Source organism: Leuciscus leuciscus, assembly GCF_965113295.1.
Source record: "Leuciscus leuciscus genome assembly, chromosome: 1".
In the NCBI taxonomy this organism is placed as follows: domain Eukaryota; kingdom Metazoa; phylum Chordata; class Actinopteri; order Cypriniformes; family Leuciscidae; genus Leuciscus; species Leuciscus leuciscus.
In genome coordinates, this window is record NC_138725.1 from 59,905,328 (window position 1) to 59,927,181 (window position 21,854).

General features: G+C 38.1%; 1 protein-coding gene across 5 annotated transcripts in view; it reads left to right on the plus strand.

Moving 5' to 3' along the window:
* Positions 1 to 227: 227 nt before the first annotated feature.
* Positions 228 to 21,854, plus strand: part of arhgap27l (Rho GTPase activating protein 27, like) — a 29,011-nt gene continuing 7,384 nt past the window's right edge. For 2 of the 5 annotated variants that reach the window (XM_082177761.1, XM_082177762.1), the window contains exons 1-7: positions 228 to 1,202; positions 7,351 to 8,257; positions 19,063 to 19,536; positions 20,149 to 20,361; positions 20,877 to 20,957; positions 21,108 to 21,221; positions 21,573 to 21,659. In XM_082177761.1, the coding sequence (XP_082033887.1) occupies positions 7,415 to 8,257; positions 19,063 to 19,536; positions 20,149 to 20,361; positions 20,877 to 20,957; positions 21,108 to 21,221; positions 21,573 to 21,659 (1,812 nt within the window). In that variant the 5' untranslated portion in view covers positions 228 to 1,202; positions 7,351 to 7,414. The remainder of the gene's footprint in view (positions 1,203 to 7,350; positions 8,258 to 19,062; positions 19,537 to 20,148; positions 20,362 to 20,876; positions 20,958 to 21,107; positions 21,222 to 21,572; positions 21,660 to 21,854) is intronic. The other 3 variants (XM_082177758.1, XM_082177759.1, XM_082177760.1) reach the window with 3 other exon arrangements.

Here is a 21,854-nt window from a genome sequence, read left to right on the forward strand (position 1 = left end):
CACCACATTCCAAGAGCATGCTAAAATGGGACATCACTGAAAGTATAGAGTCCAAAGGCAACAGTAAATCTTCACGTGCCCCACCCAGAAAACATACTTTTTTACTACAGGGGTGGGGCGTGTTGTCCTGTTCACACATGTGAGGGTGAGTATCAACCTCTTTGTTCCTGGTTTTTCCTTAGTGTTCACTGTTCAGTGTGAGATTTCTTAGTATTTATATTTAGTGGTCGTTCCGTTTTATCCAGCCTAAATGTGATCAGAGGTTGTGCAAACTGGAAGGGAGGGAAGAAACCACCAGAGAGCCCAAATGGGTGTGAATCAACCACTGGGTGTTATTCATAGAAACTGCATGGGGAACACTTGCAATAGCTGATGTTTTTCATTCAGTAGTTGACATCAGGAGTGCATGAAACTGCCACAAGGGAGCCTGTAGGGTAGCATAAAAATACCTTTTACTGCTGGCTGGGACCTGAAAGATGTCAATAAGCCTGTACTCACACGAGTGAACAGCAGAGATGAAAGCAGAACTTTCTGTTTGCAGGTGAGGAAACTATTTCTAAGTTAAAACATCCTGTCAGTTGTAGTCTTGGTCATGTGTTCCTGTCTACTGCTTTGTTGATTGATTTCACCCACCAACTTTCCAGTGACCTGATTTGTTGATGAGGCACAACACAGCTTGAAACACATAGTAACATTGCAGAACTTTTATTTAATAAGGAACATCATCTTGTCAGAGTAATGCTTTATTGCTTTTGTGGAATAACAATTGGTTACGCATTACAAGGCTTTTCTTTCTGATTCAGTTGAACCATACCCTCATCTCTCTCTTCCTGTTGCTAACTGTCTGAATCTTCTGAAGTTGTGATGTGTGCTGGAACAGGAAATGAATGCAGACTGAGGAGGCAGGCAAGCTGAAACTGGCACAAAGCACTAGCGTGTATACACACCCACCCACATACAAGCATACAGGCACACACACACACACACTGGCCCTGAGCAACAACTGTCAGAGGTGGAACGTCAAAGCGGCGGCGGCAAAAGACCGGTGCCGTCCAAGATATTAAGCGGAGTGAGCTTCTAAGAAAGGAAAAGAGATTTGAAGACGAAGAAAAACAGGAGACGGATCCTACAAATTTAACTTGAACAAGAAGAGTAGGAAACAAAGGTGTGGAGAAGATGGTGTTCCGATCCTGCCTCAGCAGGTAATCTTCTATGAATTTGCTTCTTTTAGATGTACTTTGTATTCATTCTTTAGGTACGTCGCATTTTTATTTTTGGCCTTTTTTTTTTATCTGTTAGATTCCTACCTTCCTTATTTTCTGTTTCTGTCTTGTTGCGTGACAAACAGCTGTCTGCCCACATAAACAGCAACTTGTTGCAGTTTACAAAGAGAAGGCACAGTGTGCCGCCTTACGCTGTGATGTGAGACCAAAAAAATCAGAGCACTTGATTTTGATTTCTGGTGTTGAGTTTTACATCCTCAAATCTGTGATAATTCTTAGAGTTTTGTTTTGTGTCAGTGGCACGTCGATCAACTGAGGCTGTCAAGCTGATAGGTGAAATTGTGATGTGAGAAACGTTTGTCATTCAGTGTCTTTGGATCTCATCGTTCTCCGACCTTAGTAATTCAGCTTCATAAGCTCAATGGAACCTGTTAAGAAAGATAAGAAGAAACATTTTGTATGCAGGCTGTATTCAGCATTTAGTGCGTAGACTTCACAGAGTGAGAGTGCTCTTTCTGCATTCCTGAGGTGACTGGGCTGGTGGGGGTGGGGGTGGAGGGAAAACTGGAACACCACAGATCTGGTACAGCTATCCGAGGTGCACGGCCCATTCCAATCTCAGTTCTGCCTCAGGTCTTCGCTGTGTGCACACCTCAAAATAACACCTCTGACTTTCTGAGGCCACTGCTTTGGTTGGGTTCAAATCTGAAAGCACAGCAGGTTTTGCTTAGAATCTTGAATTGCAAGCATTTTTACTGTACACTTCTAAGTTTGGTTTACTGGTTAACTTAAAAATGATAAAAATTCTGTCATTTACTCACCTTGTAAAATGTTCTTTCTTTCACGTAACATAAAAGGCAATGTTAGACAGAAAGTAGTCCATATGAAAGGAGCACTAAATTCCAAGTCTTCTGAAGCTATACAGTAGCTCTGCATGATGAACCGACCAAAGTTATTAATTGCTGAAAATCACATCCGCCAAAACTTTCACATCACATTGCATTTCTATCACAATTAATGTAGGCCATGCAGTTGGAGATTATTGACATCAAACCTGGTGCATGTTTGAATGCTCACATGCACAAATTAGATTTGATCATTTTCAACAAATAACAAGTTACTGTTTAATAAACAAAGCTATCTGAACTATTTGGTTCCTCAATTCTTTTTTAATATTGCATGTACACAGTCTCTGGCACACTCTCAAAAATGTAACAAGGAAGCAGAGGTGGAAGACAATAACTTTTAATATTTTTTGTTCTTGTATTTTTATGTTCCGTACCTGACAGGCTATGACAGATAGAAAAAGACAATTTAAAACAAAATGAGGATGTTGAGACCTTGGACTGACAACATGTGGCAGGGGATAATATGAAGTGTTAGGACAGCCCTAAATCTAATTCTAAAAATGACCGGGTGCTGCAGGGTGAGTGAACACATCACATAGGGAACCATTTTCCCCCCTGCAATGAACATCCTGTGAGAGATCCAGACAGCACAGCAAGGTCAAAGCAAGCCAGGCTAGAGAAAAACAAGGAGTTTCCGTGTTTAAACACTGTCTAAATGGGAACGGCCTCCTCCAATTGTTCTACACTAAAAGCCATTTTCAACTGGAAGGACACCCCTCCCCCCAAAGACAGCTTGTGCAGAAGGTGATTTCTTTTCAAACCGCTCCAACATGATGAATCACATTGATGTTTCTGTAATTTTTGCTTTGCTGCTGTTCAACTCCAGGCTAAAAAGTTGTGAAACAGGTTCTGGCTCTCCCCTTCCAAGGTGAACTGTTTGTGAAATACATTAAGTATCCAGTCTGAGATCTAAGTTGGCATGACAGCATATCAGTATGAAGAAGATATATTCTCAGAATCGAATGTATAGCAGTGCTTTTGGCCACTCCCTCCTTGGATTGTGCAATGTGCTCCTTTGGTAGACCACAAGGCCTCCTCTCGATCCATTGCCACCCCCTGGTTTATAAATCGAGAAGGTGGTCTGGCCTACCATTTACTTCCCTATTTAAGGAAGGACTGCTGGGTGTCTACAGACTCTCTCTTGGTTAGCTTTTTCAATTGTACAAGGGTGGTGTTCTTTGTCTCGTTTGTCTCTCGGGAGGCATGTCTTGACTTGTTAAAAAACAGCAGCTGATGTTGTTTTGGCAAGAGGCTGATGAAGTCTTCTGTAGACTACATTGATTTTTCTCCTTTTCATATTGCTAAGAGCAATTAATTTCATTTGGCCTTATCTTTTTGTTGGGAGACGAACAATTTCCAGTCTCCTAAATAGATAAAATAATATTTTTGTGACAAACGAGTGGCAAAAAAAATTGATTTTTTTTTTCCAAATCACATTACATTCCAGTGCAGTAGTAGCCGTAAGGGTGTTTCACTGAACCAATATGTCTGCAGATTGCTTACATCAAGGGTGTTTTTACATATCCCACAAATGAATTGCTTTTGAGAGTTTCTCAGACATTGTAAATTCATAATTGAAGAATAGGCTTCCTTTCAGTTGAGGAGTTGGCATATGAATTTATTTAGCCATCCCTGACAGGAAGTTGTAATTTGAATTACATGAGGAGAAATGTATTGAATTGCAGAAATGTAACACATTCTGGGAAAATAAGTGTTCTTCCACTCTGATTCACCGGTTAATTGATTAATTATAATGAAATAAATCAACTAAATACAAATTTACCAAACTATCTAAAACTGAAAAGCTAAAAACACCACGTCTCATGACAGCAGGCTCTTTCAATTGTGACAAGAAATTCTAAAGAGACACCCTTTTAAATACTGTAAATTTTGACCTGATACTGTCCTAAATGCTTATCTAATGAAAATAGTCCCAGAGCACATGTGTTTGCCTTGTGGTTTAGAGTGCTGTGGTTAGACATAAAATAACTACAAATAAGATCCTTGAAGAATTTTTTGATTAAAGCAAGCTTGCTTACTTTTGACAGCTTCAAACAACTACTAGATGTTTACAAAGATCAAGGCACATTGGGTGTGAGGGATTCACATTTTAAGTGGCTCCTGGCAAGCACTGAAGTTATCAAATGTATTTAAATATACGTATATATTGCCATAACCAGAACACACACATCTCAAATCAGTAGAAAGCTAATGTGAGTTGCTGACAATGCAACCCAGTCTTCCTCTCTCCTTCTCAGCAAGGGGAAGGAAGTCTGTTAAAAAGTGTCACGACGAAAACCAAAAATTTTAAAAGATCAAGTGAAACAGTGCTTCATTAGTTAATAAAAAACAATCAAAGGTGCGGCAATGTAATATTTGCCTTAGAATTGGAAAAAATGCATCACCTCTCCAGTGCTTTAGCAATTAGATCAATCACTGGCTACGTTTACATGCAACCAAATGATCCGTTGAACTGAAAAGCCTTCATATGTAAACACCTTAAATCGATCCGACTGAGCTCGATCCGAATGAAACTTCGATCGGGTTGAAAGAGGTGGTTTATTCCTTTTCTAATCCGATCGAGAGAACATGTAAACAATTGATCGGATTGAAAACCGAAACTGGACTACTAATGTGCAATGACGTTGAAATAGCGTAATGACGTATGGCGCTCGGAACAAGCTGTTCTTCCCGTTGAATAAAAATGGTCATATAAATGAGTGTTCCGTCATTATAAAATTCTCCTTTCCCTCTGTGTCTGTGAAGTGGAGCAGGACAACATCCCACCAGTCCTTGTTTCGGATTCTCATCCACAGACGACTGGTTTTGGCCGCGGGGAGGGGCATTTTTACTGCATATAAAATATAAGCAGCACGGCACAACGGTTCATATGCTCTTTTACTCCAAATTATGACCAGAAATGGATAAATATTAAGTCTGCTGTTTAAAACAAATAAAGAACTGTAGGGCTGAGCAAATATGGGCAGAACTCTTTACTGCCCTAGTAGGCCTACTTCAGAAATCCTTTTAAAGTAGGCTATACATGTGAATTAAACGTGGCACAAAAAAACTTAATAGAAATATCAAAGTATCCTATACAATCTAGGTACTATTGGTTAAACATGCATTTGAGGAGAATACTGTTCTTCTCCCCCCCCTTGATCACCGCACATTTGCCTCATCTTTTGGTTTCCTGTCGGTTGATTTCGGTGTTGGTATTCCACTCATGTTTAACAATGCTTTGCTCAGGGTATAAGAAGGAAAGGTAACTGTTGATCTAGGAGAAAGGCTTTAACCCCGCCACTCCCGCACATCGGTGCATAACCTCATACTACAAGAAAGGCTTTTACGGCCTCTTCTGCACGACAGTGCATTATTTGTTACAACTAAGTTTATATACAGTATGTTGTTCCATTCTACTGTCTGTATATTTAAATGTAACTTAATAAATAACTTTGCCTTTTTTAAAGGCTTTGAGAATCTTTTATCACTGAATATGTTGAAAGCTAAAGTGATTATAACTTTCGTTATCTAAACGTTCCGGTTAAATCCCACGTTTTCCTATCAGTTCTAAGAAAGACTTTTAACTTTAAAGAATAAGAGGTTAAAGAATAACAACAACTTTAATGGAGTCAGATTAATTATATTGGAGTCAGATAAATATTTGAATTATACACATCATCCTTCAACTGCCTTTTGTTCCGATTATTGATTCAAAATAGCAGCGTAAGCACTGATCTATATAATATCATTCTATATAGATCAGTGAGCATAAGCTTCCAGCCTTACAGAACCAATGTAGGAGAATAGTTATGCGCAAACAGCAGGAAACTCTGAATCAAAATCAAAAATTATATTCAGATTTGAAGCTTGTGACATATAAACGCGCACATCAACCCGATCACATGTTTAGCATTTATGTAAACACTACGTTCAGATTCATCAATTGGAATGAATTCAGTCCGATTGAAACAAAAGTTGTGCATGTAAAGGTAGCCAATGTTCCTTAGAATGACAATGGCATAATTTCCTTTGTCTGTAATGTCTCAGATTAATTTCTACATAATTTGCTGGCAGCTGAATCAAAATAGCACCTTGACTAGTGACACTATGCTGTTATCTGTCCTCGTATTAGAGTCAACTTCCTTTCCTTTACAGGCAGTAGTCAAACCACAAAGGCCTACAAAAGATTAACAAGCGATAGAGATGCAAACATTAAACCACGGTTGCGTCAGGGGTGAATCTCTTTGAGGACTGAGTAAACAAGATGAACTGTCAATCAATATAATTTTATAAACACACACACACACATATATATATACAGTAGTATCAGAAAAGAAGTGGATCAAAAAAGTTAATCAAAGTTGTCCTAAGACAAGAACGGGTATTGTTTTGAAAGGTTGATGAAAGGTTCTGATCCACTTCAAATGTTGACTATTGTATATATACTGTATATACATATATATATATTTCATCAATCTTTCATCAACCAATCAAAAGCATTGTGAGCTAAGTTGATCATATTAGAGACCATTGGTGGCAATGGTTCTACAATCTACTTACTCTTACGATGCTTTTGGGAAATGCAGCCCTGATTAGTACATTTAAATTATGCAATTTTCTACAATCTTATCCTGTTTATTTAAACTACAAGAGCATTGCAAAAAGGGGGTGCTTTAATCTTATTTGAGTGGCTTTGGAGGCCACACTAGATTGATTGCTTCAGGTCATTGATCAGAACGATGGCATTTAACCTCAGTTACTGGTCCATATCTGAGCACTACCTCACAGCTGCCTGCCTTAAATTCTCTTAAGTTAAACATCAGCTGTTGACAAAAGGAGTAGGTAAGATCTCCACTGTCAGCTTAAAATGATCAAGAGCTCTTGGAATGTGGTCCTGTGTGATTAAATGAAATACTGTGCTTGCCTTTACTGTGGAATGCATTGCAGAATTTGTAGTGACTGCACCTTGTTATGTCTACCTATTGCAGTTTTTAAAAAACGGGGTAAGGACTAGTATGATCTATCTCATTCAGGCTTGTTGGGCAATTCCTGAACAGCTGGACCAGTAGAAAGTTCAGCCAAAGTGCTGTTGTTTTTACACTAGTAGAGCAGGTGCTCTTTGCTTATGACTCAGATATGAGAACAGCAATTTAACAGTAATCTGTGTCTTGTGCTCAAACTGCTTTTTATAATCCTCTCATTTGTTTTCTACACAGGAGGGCCTTTCCTGAGCCTTGATTCCAGCCTGATTCCCTTAAAGGGTAAGGTGAGACGGGAAAGATGACGTCCTTACACAGCGTGGGCCTAGTATTGGTGGAGTTTGAATATGAATATGCGGGCCGGGATGGCCACATGGTGTCCATTAAACCCAACGAGCGCTACATCCTCCTGGACAAAACAAACGATCATTGGTGGCATGTGTGCAAAGATGAACGAGCCAAGCCATTTTACATCCCTGCTAATTATGTAAAAGAGCTTCCACCCAACATCCCTTCACCTCTGGACTTAAGAGAGCCTCCAGCCCCTGACGTGAGGCCTGCGGTGCCTGACCTCACAGAGATACGCAAACCAGACGAGGTGACAATTAGACTTCGCTCCAAAGGGAATTACAAGGCAGAAAACCGCATGTCGACATTTGGAGTTCCTTTGGATTTGCATGAGCCCCCTTCTTACAAACATGGCAGACCTTCTGAATCTCTCCTCTCCCTGAACACGGTTTCTGCCTCAGATTCTTCACAGCAGAAGAAGAGGATGAGTCAAGCTACCAATCTGCTGTTCGGCTCTCGCACTGCTCCAGCTGAAACAGCGACTGATAAGTTTAGGGTTCCCAGCTTCAGCCCAGCCGACCCCCTCCATAGACCTACCCCTGCCAAACCTGTGGAGCTCCCTGTCATCAAGAACCTAAATGAGACCAGGCCTCAAAGGAAGTCTCCAGAGCTAGAATCCCCAATAGAGCCTGAAAGTGAAAGTTCCAGTTCAGAACCACTGCCATCACCAGACTCTGAGAATATTTATGAATCCATATCAGACCTGAATCTAGACCTGTTGTCACTGACTGACAAAGCACCTGATGGATTGCCAGACCCTCAGACCAACTCTTCATGCTCACCTCCAGCAATAAAGGTACAGTTTTACCTGTTTGTTTTTAAGTTTTGTGCCCCATTCAGAATTGAATTGATAATGTGTTTTAGATTTGTATTCCTTTCCAGAATTTAAAATTGAGGAAACAGAATGTAGAAATAACAATTCATATTTAAGGATGCAGGATTGAAATTAATTCAAATTCAAATTCATATAACTGCAATAAGTGTCATTTTAAATTAAGTCAAATTAACATAAAGTTAAAAAAAGGTATTTAAGTTTGAAGACCATATATGCCTTGCAGGTAACAGCCTTTATCGCGCTAGTTAATAGAAATAAAAGTCCATGTTTTCAAATCCTCTTGTGGCATTGGTTTCCCTTTCCAAATTTTACTTTTGACAGTTCCTTAAATGACACTAACCTATTTCTGTACAGGTAGATTTGAAAAATGTGAACAATCTTTTGAGCACATTTACAGCATTGTCTTTCACACATACTATAATGTAATTTCAAGTTTCTGTTTTTTTATCTTTCTAAGAGAAAAGTTCGCTTGAATGGAGTATCTTCATATTACATATATTTTTCATCCGTTTCTATTGTAGAACAAAAATAAGTGTTGTATGTTACATAATGACTTTTGACCTTTGTGTATTTTTGACAAATAGAGTATTTCTGCTTGGCAGGATTGTTAAGCAACAGAGCATAAATCCTATGAGGAAAAGCCGTAGAACAGAAAGTGTGTATCAAAGGAAATGTTTGTCCATGTTATCAAAGTGGGCCACAAGGAGGCGATGTTGTCATGCTGCATAAAGTGTAGTACATGTTTTTTTCCCGTAAAGAATCGAGTTTAACTATAAATGCTAACAATAATAATAATAATAATTAATTTATATAGCACCTTTTCCAAGCTCAAGGACGCTAACATTAAGTGTAGGCTACAGTACAGTTTCATCATTACCCAAAATCATACAGAACATTGAGACAGCCATGATCTTGATGCGATCAAGTCACAATCAATGAGACATTTTGTCCACTAAATAAGTAGTTACTCAGCTGTTTTGGAGCCAGATGAAATAAAGCACAGAAAACAACGGGAAATAAAGGAGAGCCGCTTCACAATAAGGCCTTCCTACATGACATCAGAACAGGATATTACAGCCTTTCCTATAGCGAGGGATGGATATAGTGAAGTAAAGCTTCTAAGTTTTACCATTTGAAAGACAATCTATAGACACTCTCATCCAATAAGAAACTTATGCCATAATGCATCATGTGTGCATAACAATATCCAATGATAGTCCCGACCCTGTTAAAGGGATAGTTCACCCAAAAATGAAAATTCTGTCATCTTCCTCAAGTTGTTCCAAACCTGTATGACTCTCTTTCTTCTGCTAAACACAAAAGAAGATATTTTAAAGAAGGTTGGTAATTAAACAGTTGCTGGTCCCCATTGACTTCCATAGTATTTTTTTTTCCTACTATGGAAGTCAATGGGGTCCATCAGTCGTTTGGTTACCGACTTTCTTCAAAATATCTTCTTTTGTGTTCAGCAGAAGAAAGAAAGTCATACAGGTTTGGAACAACTTGAGGAAGAGTAAGTGGGTGAACTATCCCTTTAACTGACAAACTGTATCCGAAGAAAACATTCCAAATTCATTTTCTTTTTGTGTTCGCATTCACTATGTAATGCACTTAAGGCTACTCGTGTCTCTTTACAGGTTGTAAGGGCGCCCATCCCTTTTTTTTTTTCATGTGTGTGAACAAATTTTTGAGTTTTGAGTTCAGTTAATAATAAGAGCTACAGGGCATGTCACAACAGGGTTAGGTTTTATTTTATGTAGTGAGGCATCTCTGACATCTCATTTCTAGCAGGTCATGTTTTCAGTCAAAATCATACCTGAAATATAATGAGACAATATTCCTAATATTTTATTAGACAATATTCCTAACAGTACAGTAAAAAAGTATAATTTAGCTTTTTGCATTTTAAAGGGAACATGTTCATCTCTTGAGACACTGTTAACACAGATCTTGGGATCTGAGTCAGGCTTGGTGTTGTAGCTGCAAGGTTACCATTGTTAGCACAGATGCTTTCAGCTTCTCCGTTTCAAAAACAGTAAATGATCCTGAAGATCACTGAAATTTGGCAAAAAGCAAGGCCGGGAGAGAGAGAGAGAGATAAAGACTGAGTATGAAAGAGAAAGGTTTTTGTTTTCATTGTCTCATTCTCTGTTACTTTGGTAATTCAAATAACTATCAAAAAGCCACTGAAACATTGAAACTAGGAGAGAGAGAGAGAGAGAGAGAGAGAGAGAGAGAGAGAGAGAGAGAGAGAGAGAGAGAGAGAGAGAGAGAGAGAGAGAGAGAGAGAGAGAGAGAGAGAGTGAGAGCGAAAGAGAGAGGCTTTTGGCTTACTTTTTAAAGAAATAACTTTCTAAGAATATATATTTAATATAAAATGTTCATATTCATTTCAGTTTCACCACAAAGCATTTTTACAAAATTCCAGGGAAGGTTCACTCTCATGTTCTCAGTTTCTCTGAACTTCACCTCATTCCAAAGAATTTGAGTTATACAGTGCCAACAAAGTGCAATTTTTTTCCCCACATCTTTTTTTGTCCTTTCATTAAATATCACAAGAAATAGATTAATTCAGTGAGTGTCGGTTCCATTCTTGTTTGGGAATAGCTTGGAATTTGTTAGGAAAGAAGGGGAGAGGCACAGCGGGAGTGGAGCTCTCAGTGCACCTGTATCAGGTTTCAAAGCCATTGTTAGTCTGTCTACATCAGTGTACATGACGAATGTTTCACACAAAACCAGCACTGTGTGAAGCTTCGGTTCTGAAGGTCCTCAGATGACTTCATGCTTCTATCCACCTTATTTTTCAACGTGGAAGTAAGGTGTTTTCTGTGAATGTGCAAGACTTTTGATTTATTAGCTGCTATAGGAAAATAACTAGAAGAATATATCAAAGTAAACTGTAAAACTGTGTGTGCTACAAACCAGCATGTTTATAATTAAGACATAGGCCTACATTAAAATAATATGGTAAGAAATACCATTTGCAATATTAAACAGCATAATGAGCTGTTTTGTAAATAACTTGAAAGCAAATAACGCAGAAAGCCGGACACATTTCAATTACAAATACCAGAAAAATAAGGTGGATTAGGCTATATGAAACACTTAAAATGTCTCTTTAATGACTGCAAAGTTAAGGTACATGGTTGTCACCATATTTTAAGAATGTCCATGAGCTCAATTCAGGTATTGAGAATACTTGTAATCACTATAGGCTCACTTTTACTGCTTTTAGCTATGTGTAGGCTAGGCAATTGTACCTCTATTATTTGTCTATGGCAACAACCATTAGAACAGATGTCAGCTGGTCCATTCCTGCTAAAATGCCCCTCAGCCACCAGAACGTTTACAAAACAAAAGGAGGAGTTCTTCCTGAAGGCCTCCAAATCTCATTTTACTGCTTAAAACCCAAACAAGTTAAGAACAGCTCCCACCCTAACCCACACCACAGGCACTGTGAATACCCAGCAAACCGTGTCCTCTCCTCTGACCCTCAGCGTGACAGATGGCCGGTAAACTGCGAAGAGCTAAATGTAGGAATAAACGTATCAAGGATACACCACTTTCGCTTTACACCGCAAGTAGGTAGGCTATTATTCGTATCTGCCCGTGTAAACCATACAACGCTGTAAGTGTGGTAGAGAAAGAGTTAAAAAAAAAAACGAAGGTGGGTCGACTCGACGCTCCCTTAAACTTGTTGTGTGGTAGTTTACCTGCACGGGCGCAGCTGGCTCCAGGGAGGCGGACTTGACTCTGCTAGGAGTCGGAGAAACAGGTGAGATTCATCGAAAACGTCCGAAGCAAATACAGGTATTATTTTAGGCCTACCTAATACTACAAGGTAGAACTTAACTGATTCGCGCGGGTTTTAGACGGCTTCGCTGATCATAACGAGCGTTCGCGAGACTCCATTGGAGCTTGTGTAGCTTAGGCTAGATGGGATATTGTCAGTTTTCGTTTGTGTTGTGCACAGTACATTGTTGTATGCAGCCTATGGCTTAATACCTTTCTTTTTTTCTTTTTTTTTGTGGAAATTTACGGATAAAAATAAAAAGTGGACTTTAGGTCCACGCCTTGTTTTACTATGAACGTGGACATTATTGCTGTTAAATGATTACCATGCTGTGTCAGTGTAGCCTATTTATGTAATGTGTGTTTTTTTATTTATTTTTTTAGATGGGATAATCAATTATCACTATTCATCATTGCTTAATGTAAATACTAAAACTGTCTATTTCCAGGTTAAAATTATTAGTTTGGTTTAAACCTGTTGTCCTATATAAATATTAATATTTAAAAGAAAGCTATAGTAGGCTAGGCTATTTATCTAAAATGATTGCAAAAAAAGCTTGAGATCTTTTGTATACCCCAGATTAAGGTGACTCAACAACAGCCAGCATAAAAGAGCATCTTGTTGTGGTGTGCATGTTCTGAAGCTACTAAAAAACATATTTTCTCTATCTTCTATTTTCTTTTTTATATTTTTTCTTTGAGAATTATTGCGTCCTTTCCCTCTGCTCGGTCATTTCTTTTTATCTCTCACACTTACACACACAAACTCATTGTAGACCGTTTGTTTTGCCTTCTCGCTGGAGTGGAGCTATTATGAGCAGATAAGGCTACTTGCTCTCTGAACTGCACTGATAAGCTGTAAATCAGGATTTCATTGATTGATAATATTTGTGCAGATTGGTTATTTAAAGCCCTTGTTTTGGGGTTTACTCGAAAGTTGGAAATGAATGCAGTTACAACATGACAAAGCCAAAAATTCTCAGATGTATGAAAATGTTAATAAGTTTAGTTTTGTGTCCTCAAAACTTTAGATAATTATTATTTACTTGCGTTTAAACTTTGACAGGGAGTCACCACTCACAAATTTATCTGACCTAATGAATCAGTGTCCACGTGATTTTTTTTTTGTTTTGTTTTTTGTGACTAATGGTTGTGTCATCTGGTTTGGCATGAATTCCATTACTTTTATTCATATATATATATATATATATATATATATATATATATATAATTCATTTAGGTTTGCTTTTAGTAAGACCTAAGTGATCAGCAGTTTAAAGGATATGGACTTTGTTTGATTCCTGGTTTCTGTTATTGTTTTGCTGCAAAAGGAAGAACTGCTGGAATGTCACGTCATAAGACTATTCTGAGACTTTAGGAAACATAAATGATTAACCAAACATCCTACTTAGTGAACATTGATTTTCAGCAGTATACTATATGTTGACAATAGTTCATGGGTTATAGAAATGAAATATGTTTACCTGCACCTGAGGGATTTAAAAAAAAATCAGTGTTAGTTATTACAGATTAGTTTTTTTCCTCTAAAACATGAATGTAAACAACACAATTGTAATGCAGTAACAGTTAATGTGGACTGTTGTCCCCCTTGAACCCTTCAACACGCCTGTGTGTGTCAGTGTGAAGTCAAAATGAGATGGCACAAAAACTAACAAACAAACTCAAATTCAGTTTCTTTGACACCAATGCTAGTAGACTATTTTTCTTTGAATAAAACTACCAGTACATTGCTTGCCTGTGCAAAACATCCCACCACACTATCACAGATATTGCTCAGATCCCTCATTCAGAGTGTAAGCCTATGATATTTTTGGACAATATTTAAATGGTTTGCATAGATAAGTTATACCACCTCTCCTCAAGCCAAACAATTTTATATCATGTGCATACCTTGAGTTAGGGGTTTAAAAACATCCCTAAAATATGAACCGTAGTAATAGTTTGTGAGTTGAGTTAAATCTGTCCTGTTCTCACTGTTTGTTAACTTGATGATTCTGATTGCAATGCTGATACAGATCCATAGGGCCATCTTTAAAGTGAAATCAGGCTTTTGAGGTTTTATTTGAATGACAAAACACAGCCTGTGATCTCTTACCGCTTGATTTGATTACACTAGAAGTCTCACCCAGTTTTTTGCACATAGGAAAGAGGAAGTAATGGGAGAGACAAAATTTGTGATTTCAGTTTGCAAGCACTACTTCCCCTATTGGAATGACGGGGCTTTGCATACACTAAAGCGTGCTTGAAACGTTAAAACGTAAAATTGCGAATATCTGCATTTATTGCTTTGGTTTTAGGCCTACTTCAAACGGTTGATTGTTGTCCATTAGACCTTTTGACAGATCACAGGATGTTTACTGAGCCTATATGATTATGTTTGTTTATTTTAATTAGCATTACTCCACCTCAAGAGGAAATGATAGTCCCTCCACCCACAGCAGTTAGTTTGTGTTCCCATTTGAGCTTTCTGTGTTTGTATGTGCACTCAAACATGCGTGTTGGACCCTCAGGAGATCCCCTTTAGCTTTCCTGTCAAATAATCTGATATGCCCTTCCCCTAAAACCTGATGTTAATTCGCAATTTCTGTGAATCTCTGCTCGCTGTATACTTGCTGATATACTGAGCTGAGCTGTAGTTCGGCGGAAAAACGTTTCCAGATTTTGTGGTGTTTTGAAACTCTCGCTCCTTTCATATGTGGTCTGAACACAGTAATTACGGCCCGAGCACCAATGGTGACAGGATCCTACTGGAATTGCTCCGTTTATTGAGTTTTGATATGCCTTTTTTTCTGAGAGGAATTTTATTTTGATAACCATTCGGATGGAAGTGAAAGAGGTGATCCGTAAGGCTTGCCGTACGCTTATGCCCAGACTGCAGACCTTTCTGAGGTTTCGTAAGGTAAGCAGTAAACACAAGGTAGCATTGTGAAGCTGATACTGGGTTTTGTGGGATTGCTGTGTTAGATATGCAGGATATGGTGAACACACTGATTACGTCGGTGCTTGTGAGACTACTATTGTTTGCTTAAAAGAAGCTGTTGTTTACCAGATAAAGATATTCTTCTTAAAGTTTGTTACTGCTAGAGAAGAGATGACACATGGTCAAATGATTTACTTTTGTTTTGATGCCTTGAACTAAACCCATCAATAAATTGTAATTGTTATTGAGCCATTCCTGTTTTCAAATCATGAAAGAGATTTTGGATGACAATATATAACCTGCATGGAACACCAGAATTTGAATTGTAGATAATGCAAATCCATTAATTGCACTTTATAAGATTTTTGCAGATTGATTTTTACTGTTTATTTGAATACTATGAAAATATAATGAGAAATAATGGGGTTTCATAGCTTGTTCTTGCATTTGTTTTTTACAGCTTTATTTTAGCAGTTCATATGAAATTTTGAGCAGTGAGAGCTGTGTACTGCAGTTTAACGTGCATGTAAAATTATTTCAAAACAAAGTTATTTTAACATGCAATTTAATGACTATGTTAATTAAGCGATTAATACATGAATTATTGTACTCAGTCACACTGCATGACTAAGTGAACATGATAAAGCTAAAAAGTTGCCCTGTTTACTGCATTATAAACATTTCTTCAAGGTGTCACACAGAGACAGTTGATTAAGTTGACCGGATCTGGCAGTTATATTGGCTGTTGTCCACACTCCACCATTATGTGTGTATCAAGCTCTTCTCAAATGTCCATCGTGCAGCGGAAACCTCTGCCCGTTGTTCTGTTTTGATCTTGGCTTCCCTTCCCCAGAGAGTGTGCTTGTGCTTTGGAAAACACATTATCTGGATGCATCCAAATTTTGAAAGGACATGGTTTCCAGAGAAACTTTCACTTGGACTAAACAAACACAGGCTTATATTAAGAAGGCCTGTTGTTGATGTTTATCAGACCTCACATTGTGGATTTAAGTCAGGTTTCACAGGTGTTCGTGTCAAAAGTCTGCAGCCATGCTATGATAGTTCTAACTCAAACTGAAATGATGTCATATCCTCACCCCTCATGATGTTTCAAATGCATATGATGCCATTTTTTGAAGTTTTAGGAGTTGTCTATAGCAGAATGTCCAGGCATACTTTAAATTGTCCATACAAGTCTAGTCTATATTCTTATATAACTCTAAATGTTTTAAGCAAGATGAGGTGAATAATATAAAAATGTTTTGGTCAAACTTTCCATTTAAGTGCAAAGACGTGTTCTGTTTGATTGAAGCTCTCCATAACAGGAGAAAAAGTGAAGGCCTAAAGATGAAAGCTGGCGAGATATTTGATTCCACATAAACGTCTTTGTTTCTTTCCTGAATCGAGGGAGTGGTTCCAGCAGGATTTTTTTCCCCATAGCTCTTTGTTTTCATCAGGTTTCTATTGATAGATCTATTGAGATGAATAATGGAAGTTCTTGCATGGGATATAGACAGATACACTCAGGTCCTAAAACACATTTTTTGCCACACCTGCCAATGTCTGGTGACTTAAGAAAATGTACCTGCCAAAAATATTTTTTACTGGCCATTAAACCGATTTTTGCAAAAAAAAAAAGCCAGTTATGACCAGTGAAACCAGTTTAGATACCAGTGAAAAATCACAATTCTCTATTCCAATTTCAATACCACAGCTAAAACTACTAGCCTAACTAATATAAATTAAAAACAAGTAACAGTAGTTTTCAGGTAGACATTGAATTAATAAGTAATAAAATGACACTGGAGTAGTATTCGCTGTATAAATAAACATTGTTTAATCCTTATTGAAGGTGCAACAGTTATTCAGTCAGGAGCAGTGAGTGATTGTTTTCCTTGTCTTTTGTTGTTTGATTACCTTTACAAACATACATTAAGACTAATGCTGCCTTCATGTGCTATCAGAAATTTCCTACTTACTGCTTCTGAAGTCGTGATTATGAACTCGTCGCATTCAAGTGCTTTGTTGTCGGAAAGAACTGGAATCATGGTGGAGACCAGGTTTACGCTTGCCTGTTTTGGGGAAAACCTTATTAAAGAGGTGGTATAATGCACTTTTCACTAGATGTAGAATATGTCTTTGATGTCCCCAGAGTGTGTATGTGAAGTTTTAGCTCAAAATACCCCACAGATATTTTTATATGGCATGTTAAAGTTGTCAATTTTTGAGGGTGAGCAAAAATGCACCGTTTTGTGTCTGTTCCTTTAAATGCAAATGAGCTGCTGCTCGCAGTACAGAGGGCGGAGCTTAAACAGCTTGTGTCCTTTTACCTCACACAGACATGCACTGAAAATTAAAAAAACTTTTAGCCTTTTATGTTCAAACCGGAGTCAGATGATGTCAACAGAGTCAATGATGGAGAGACTCAAGAAGAAGCAACAATGTAGAATGCAACAGGACATTTCTGAATGGATAGTTGATGAATTTATGTAGCTGATGTGTAGTTATCTTCTAGTCTTTGATTAGCATATTCTGTCTTGATCGTGTTCAGGGGGCGGGGTTTATGTAAATGTTAGGGTTAGTGATGTCACTAACCCTGGAGGAAGCTTGCGTAGTCCCTACCAGCCGTTTTTTTGTAGTCTTTAAAAAGCAATTTAAAAAAAAAGCAAATATCTCCCTTTGCTTTAAACTTTGAGCATTGTAACTTTGCAGATGTTGTTTATGCTCAAACAGCAACATTACACACTAACTGAAGTTAGAAAAGTGAAATCATAATGAACCACCCCTTTATTAAAGCCAAAATGATATTTAGCATCCCATTCATTGACAACAATATAAACATTCACCACGTTATCTAGACAGCTTGCTGACGATTCTGGAATTTTGGTTAAATACAGGCTATTTTCGGTGTACAATATGGTTCAAATGATTATTCATATATGTATGCATTACTTGAATTACAAGACAAGGAGATTGTAGCTGTTGTCACAGCAGCAATCGTTCTTCCCTCCACCATGTTTAAAGTTTATGGCACGCCCATTGTTGGGTATCACAATTATTCCCGAACTTCCCAGTAAATACAACTTGGGTGTTCAAGTCCAATTTTTTACTTGGAAACTCATATTTACGAGTTAAGCATGGTATCATGCAAAGGCAGCACAATGCAAGGATCCAAAATGCTGTTACACATGCATTGTCTTTCTCAACTGTTTACGTTCACTTAAGACATAACTGACTATGTTACTAGGATACTTGCAATTTTTTTGTGTGAATTTGTCTGTTGAAGCGCAAGACGACGTGAAAGAGAGCTCAATTCATTATTTGCCTCCTGTCGAGACTCGGCTTTCTCGGGGCGCTTCGGATGTGTGCACACACAAAATGTTCCAAACAGGGCACGAGTAATGAATTGAGCTCCCTTTTGCGTCTTCTTGCGCTTAAATATTTAAATTGGCTAAGCTTAAACTTCCGTGACGATGCAGCACTGACCTGTCAACTGTCCCAAGCGTCATTCATGTTCTCCCAACATTGCATATTTAGAATTCATAAAAATGTTACCGACCAATGTTTCATACAGTATACTCACCAACGTCAATTTTAACTCACATCTGGTGCTTGGCAAGTGTTAATTTTAGGCCCTGGATACACTCCTCACTTTGACATGATGTCATGTTAGTGTTGTGTTCCATGGGATGTGGTTTCAATTGTATAAAAGTTTACCAGTTAACTTTTTAAATGGTTTCCACTGTTTATGTACACCACAAAATTAGAAAAGTCCAATGAAATGTTAAGGGTAATGCTTTCAATCTTTGCTACTAAAGTCAAACTATGTTAAACTCATTATTTTGGACCTTCCAAAGTAGTACATGTAAAAATTTTCTGACTCCTTATAATTCAGTGACTTCAGTTAATTTAAATATGTAATGCAACCATGAAGGTCAGTAGATGATGACTATAGATATTTTTTCATCTTTAGATGAGATTTAGTCTTGTAAAAGCAGCAATCATACCTAAAACATGTCCTCTGTCCCCCCAGACTGAGAATGACCCCACCACTGCAGTGTATGCAAACGTTACTGACCTGAAGAAGACCGTTCCTCGCCCTTCAAACTCCTCTGCCTCCACCTGTTCCTCACCCGGCATCGCCCTCAGTCCCGGCCCAGACTCCGCATACCCGCCCAGCTCGGCCGGATGGCAGGTCCATACTGACCACGACAGCGGTAAGGAGTACTACTACCACCCTTCCACAGGAGAGAGCAGTTGGTCTGATCCCCGTAGCCCTAACCCAGGAGCTGGTATGGAGTCTGTGACCTCCTCCATGCCTGTGTCCTCCCCATCCTCAGCTCACTCGCTGGGCTCTGACTGGGAGAAGCTTTTGGATGAGGCCACTGGGAGACATTATTATTATAATCACGCTTCGAAGCAAAGCTCTTGGACTGCCCCGGAGCCATCTCCACCCCCGTCATCCACGGACGTGACACACAGTCATGGCAATGAGGCGGATGAACCGGTAAGATTCTGCCTGTCTCTATATCTCTCTATCTACAATACCATTTGAAAGTTAAAAAAAATAAAGAAATAAATTAATCTTGTATTCAGCAAGGATGTATTAAATTAAAATGACTTTAAAAACTGGCAGTTAAGACATTTATAATGTTACAAAATATTTATATTTCGGATAGATGCTGTTCTTTTGAACTTTATATTCATCAAAGAATCCTGATCAAATGTATCCGGGTTTACACAAACATGTTAAGCAGCACAACTGTTTTCAACATTGATAACAATAAATGTTTCTTGGGAATACATAAATGTTTCAAATCAGCATATTAGAATGATTTCTGAAGGATCATGTGACTGAAGACTGGAGTAATGATTCTAAAAATTCAGCTTTGCTTCAGGAATAAATTACAATTTAAAGTATTATTAAATTAAAGTAGTATTAAATTACAATTAAAGTATTATATATTTAAAGTTCTGTCTGTCTATATCTATCTATCTATCTGTCTGTCTGTCTGTCTATCTATCTATCTATCTATCTATCTAACTATCTCTGTCCATCTGTCTGTCTATCTATTTATCTATCTGTCTGTTCATCTTTTTTCATTTTTTGCATCCTCAGCCACCTCTTCCAGATGAGGACTACCCAGCGAATCAGCGTGAAGATTCCCTTATACCACTTCAACTCCCTAAAGATTTTCATTTGCACCAAATCAAGCATGCCATCATCCCTAGGGCTGTTATGGACACACGTAAAGATGTCCATCTGGGCTGGACTCACTCTGTAGGGGCCGATGGAAAAACTGTCTACACAAATGAACTCACTCATGAACAGGTGATGAGGGCTTATCAGAATTATTGCATTACTACAAAGATCATACACTACTAAACAGACTGTGAAAAAACTATATTTAATTTATATATTTTCTTTGTTGTTTTAATGCTTGTCAACGTAAAAAAAAAAAAACAGATGACTAATGTTTTGTGTATATTAGTGCCTCCTTTTGGTGCCTTCTTGATACTGCAACTGCACATGGCAACACACTGAGGACATATAGCAAATGTATCAAACCTGCTCCAAACTGATTTTTTTTCTTCTTCATATTTTCTGCCCTAATTTGGTAGACAATCATGGGGAAAATAATTGGAATGTGTTGAACTTTGTGAAAGATTTGTCAGAGATTTCTGTAGCTGACCTAGATCACCATATCAAATAAGCTCAAATCATTTTATTGGAGTCCAAATCATTTTGTGGCCAGGTCAAGTCTTCTTTAAAAATAAATAGCTTTAAATAAAACAGAAATGTGTTTCACAAAATGACTGACTAATATATTTGTCTCCCAATTGCAGTGGATCCAGTCTAAGGATGACAAGGGAAAGTTGTTTTACTACTTAAAAGGGGGTTCTAAATGTCAGTGGACCCTTCCAGAGGTCTGTGCATGATTTTATTTCATTTTTCATTCTGTATTTGTGATTTATTTTGTTTTTGTTAAATCGAAAACATTTTAAATTCTTCACAAATGCATGTCTCACCCTGAACTCTGTATTTACTCATAAGACCTTTATTGACTCTTTGTGAAGGCTTCAGTCCCGTCCGGTCAGCCAATGAATGGAAACGGAATAGACCAAGATGCTCAACCTGTTTTGAACAACTGGAGATTAACGGCCCAGTTCAACATGTCTCAGGAAGACCTGGTGAGTGTCGGCTCAGGAGACTCTCTACCTGGATCTTTTCAAGATATACACAATTCTTTGACTCTTTTTATCCTTTGCTTTTTAAATAGTTAACATTTATCTGACTTATAAACCCTTAGAGAGGTCAGTCAGATACAGCTACACATAAGCCAAAATGTTTCATCAAATTGTGTGAGGGATGCCCTCAAAGTCTGTTCTCTCTCGTGTGACACGTTTCTTTCTCAGCTATTTTCTGCTGCTGACATCACAGGGACCACAACAGGAAGGAAGGAAACATCTGGTACCCGATCCGCAACTCTTTCCACCACCTAATATTCATTTATTTTTCTTTCTCTTCATTTCCTCCATCAGAAATTTTCCCCCTCACACAGGCGGATCGCCTCTGACAACGCCAGTGATGCATCCAGCACAGGGAATTCACCAGAATCACAGCATTACGTATGTAACGTGACCTCTGATATTTCCAACTCTCACTGGAGCTAATAACTCATGTCATTTAGTTCCCCAAAACTCGTTCATGTGTAACAGTCTCATTCTAATTTTATTATAATTTTGCTCTAATTCATGTTCCTCTAACTGAATGCATACAAGTTCTTAAACCGATTTTGACCAGTCGTTTAAGGTCATGTTAAT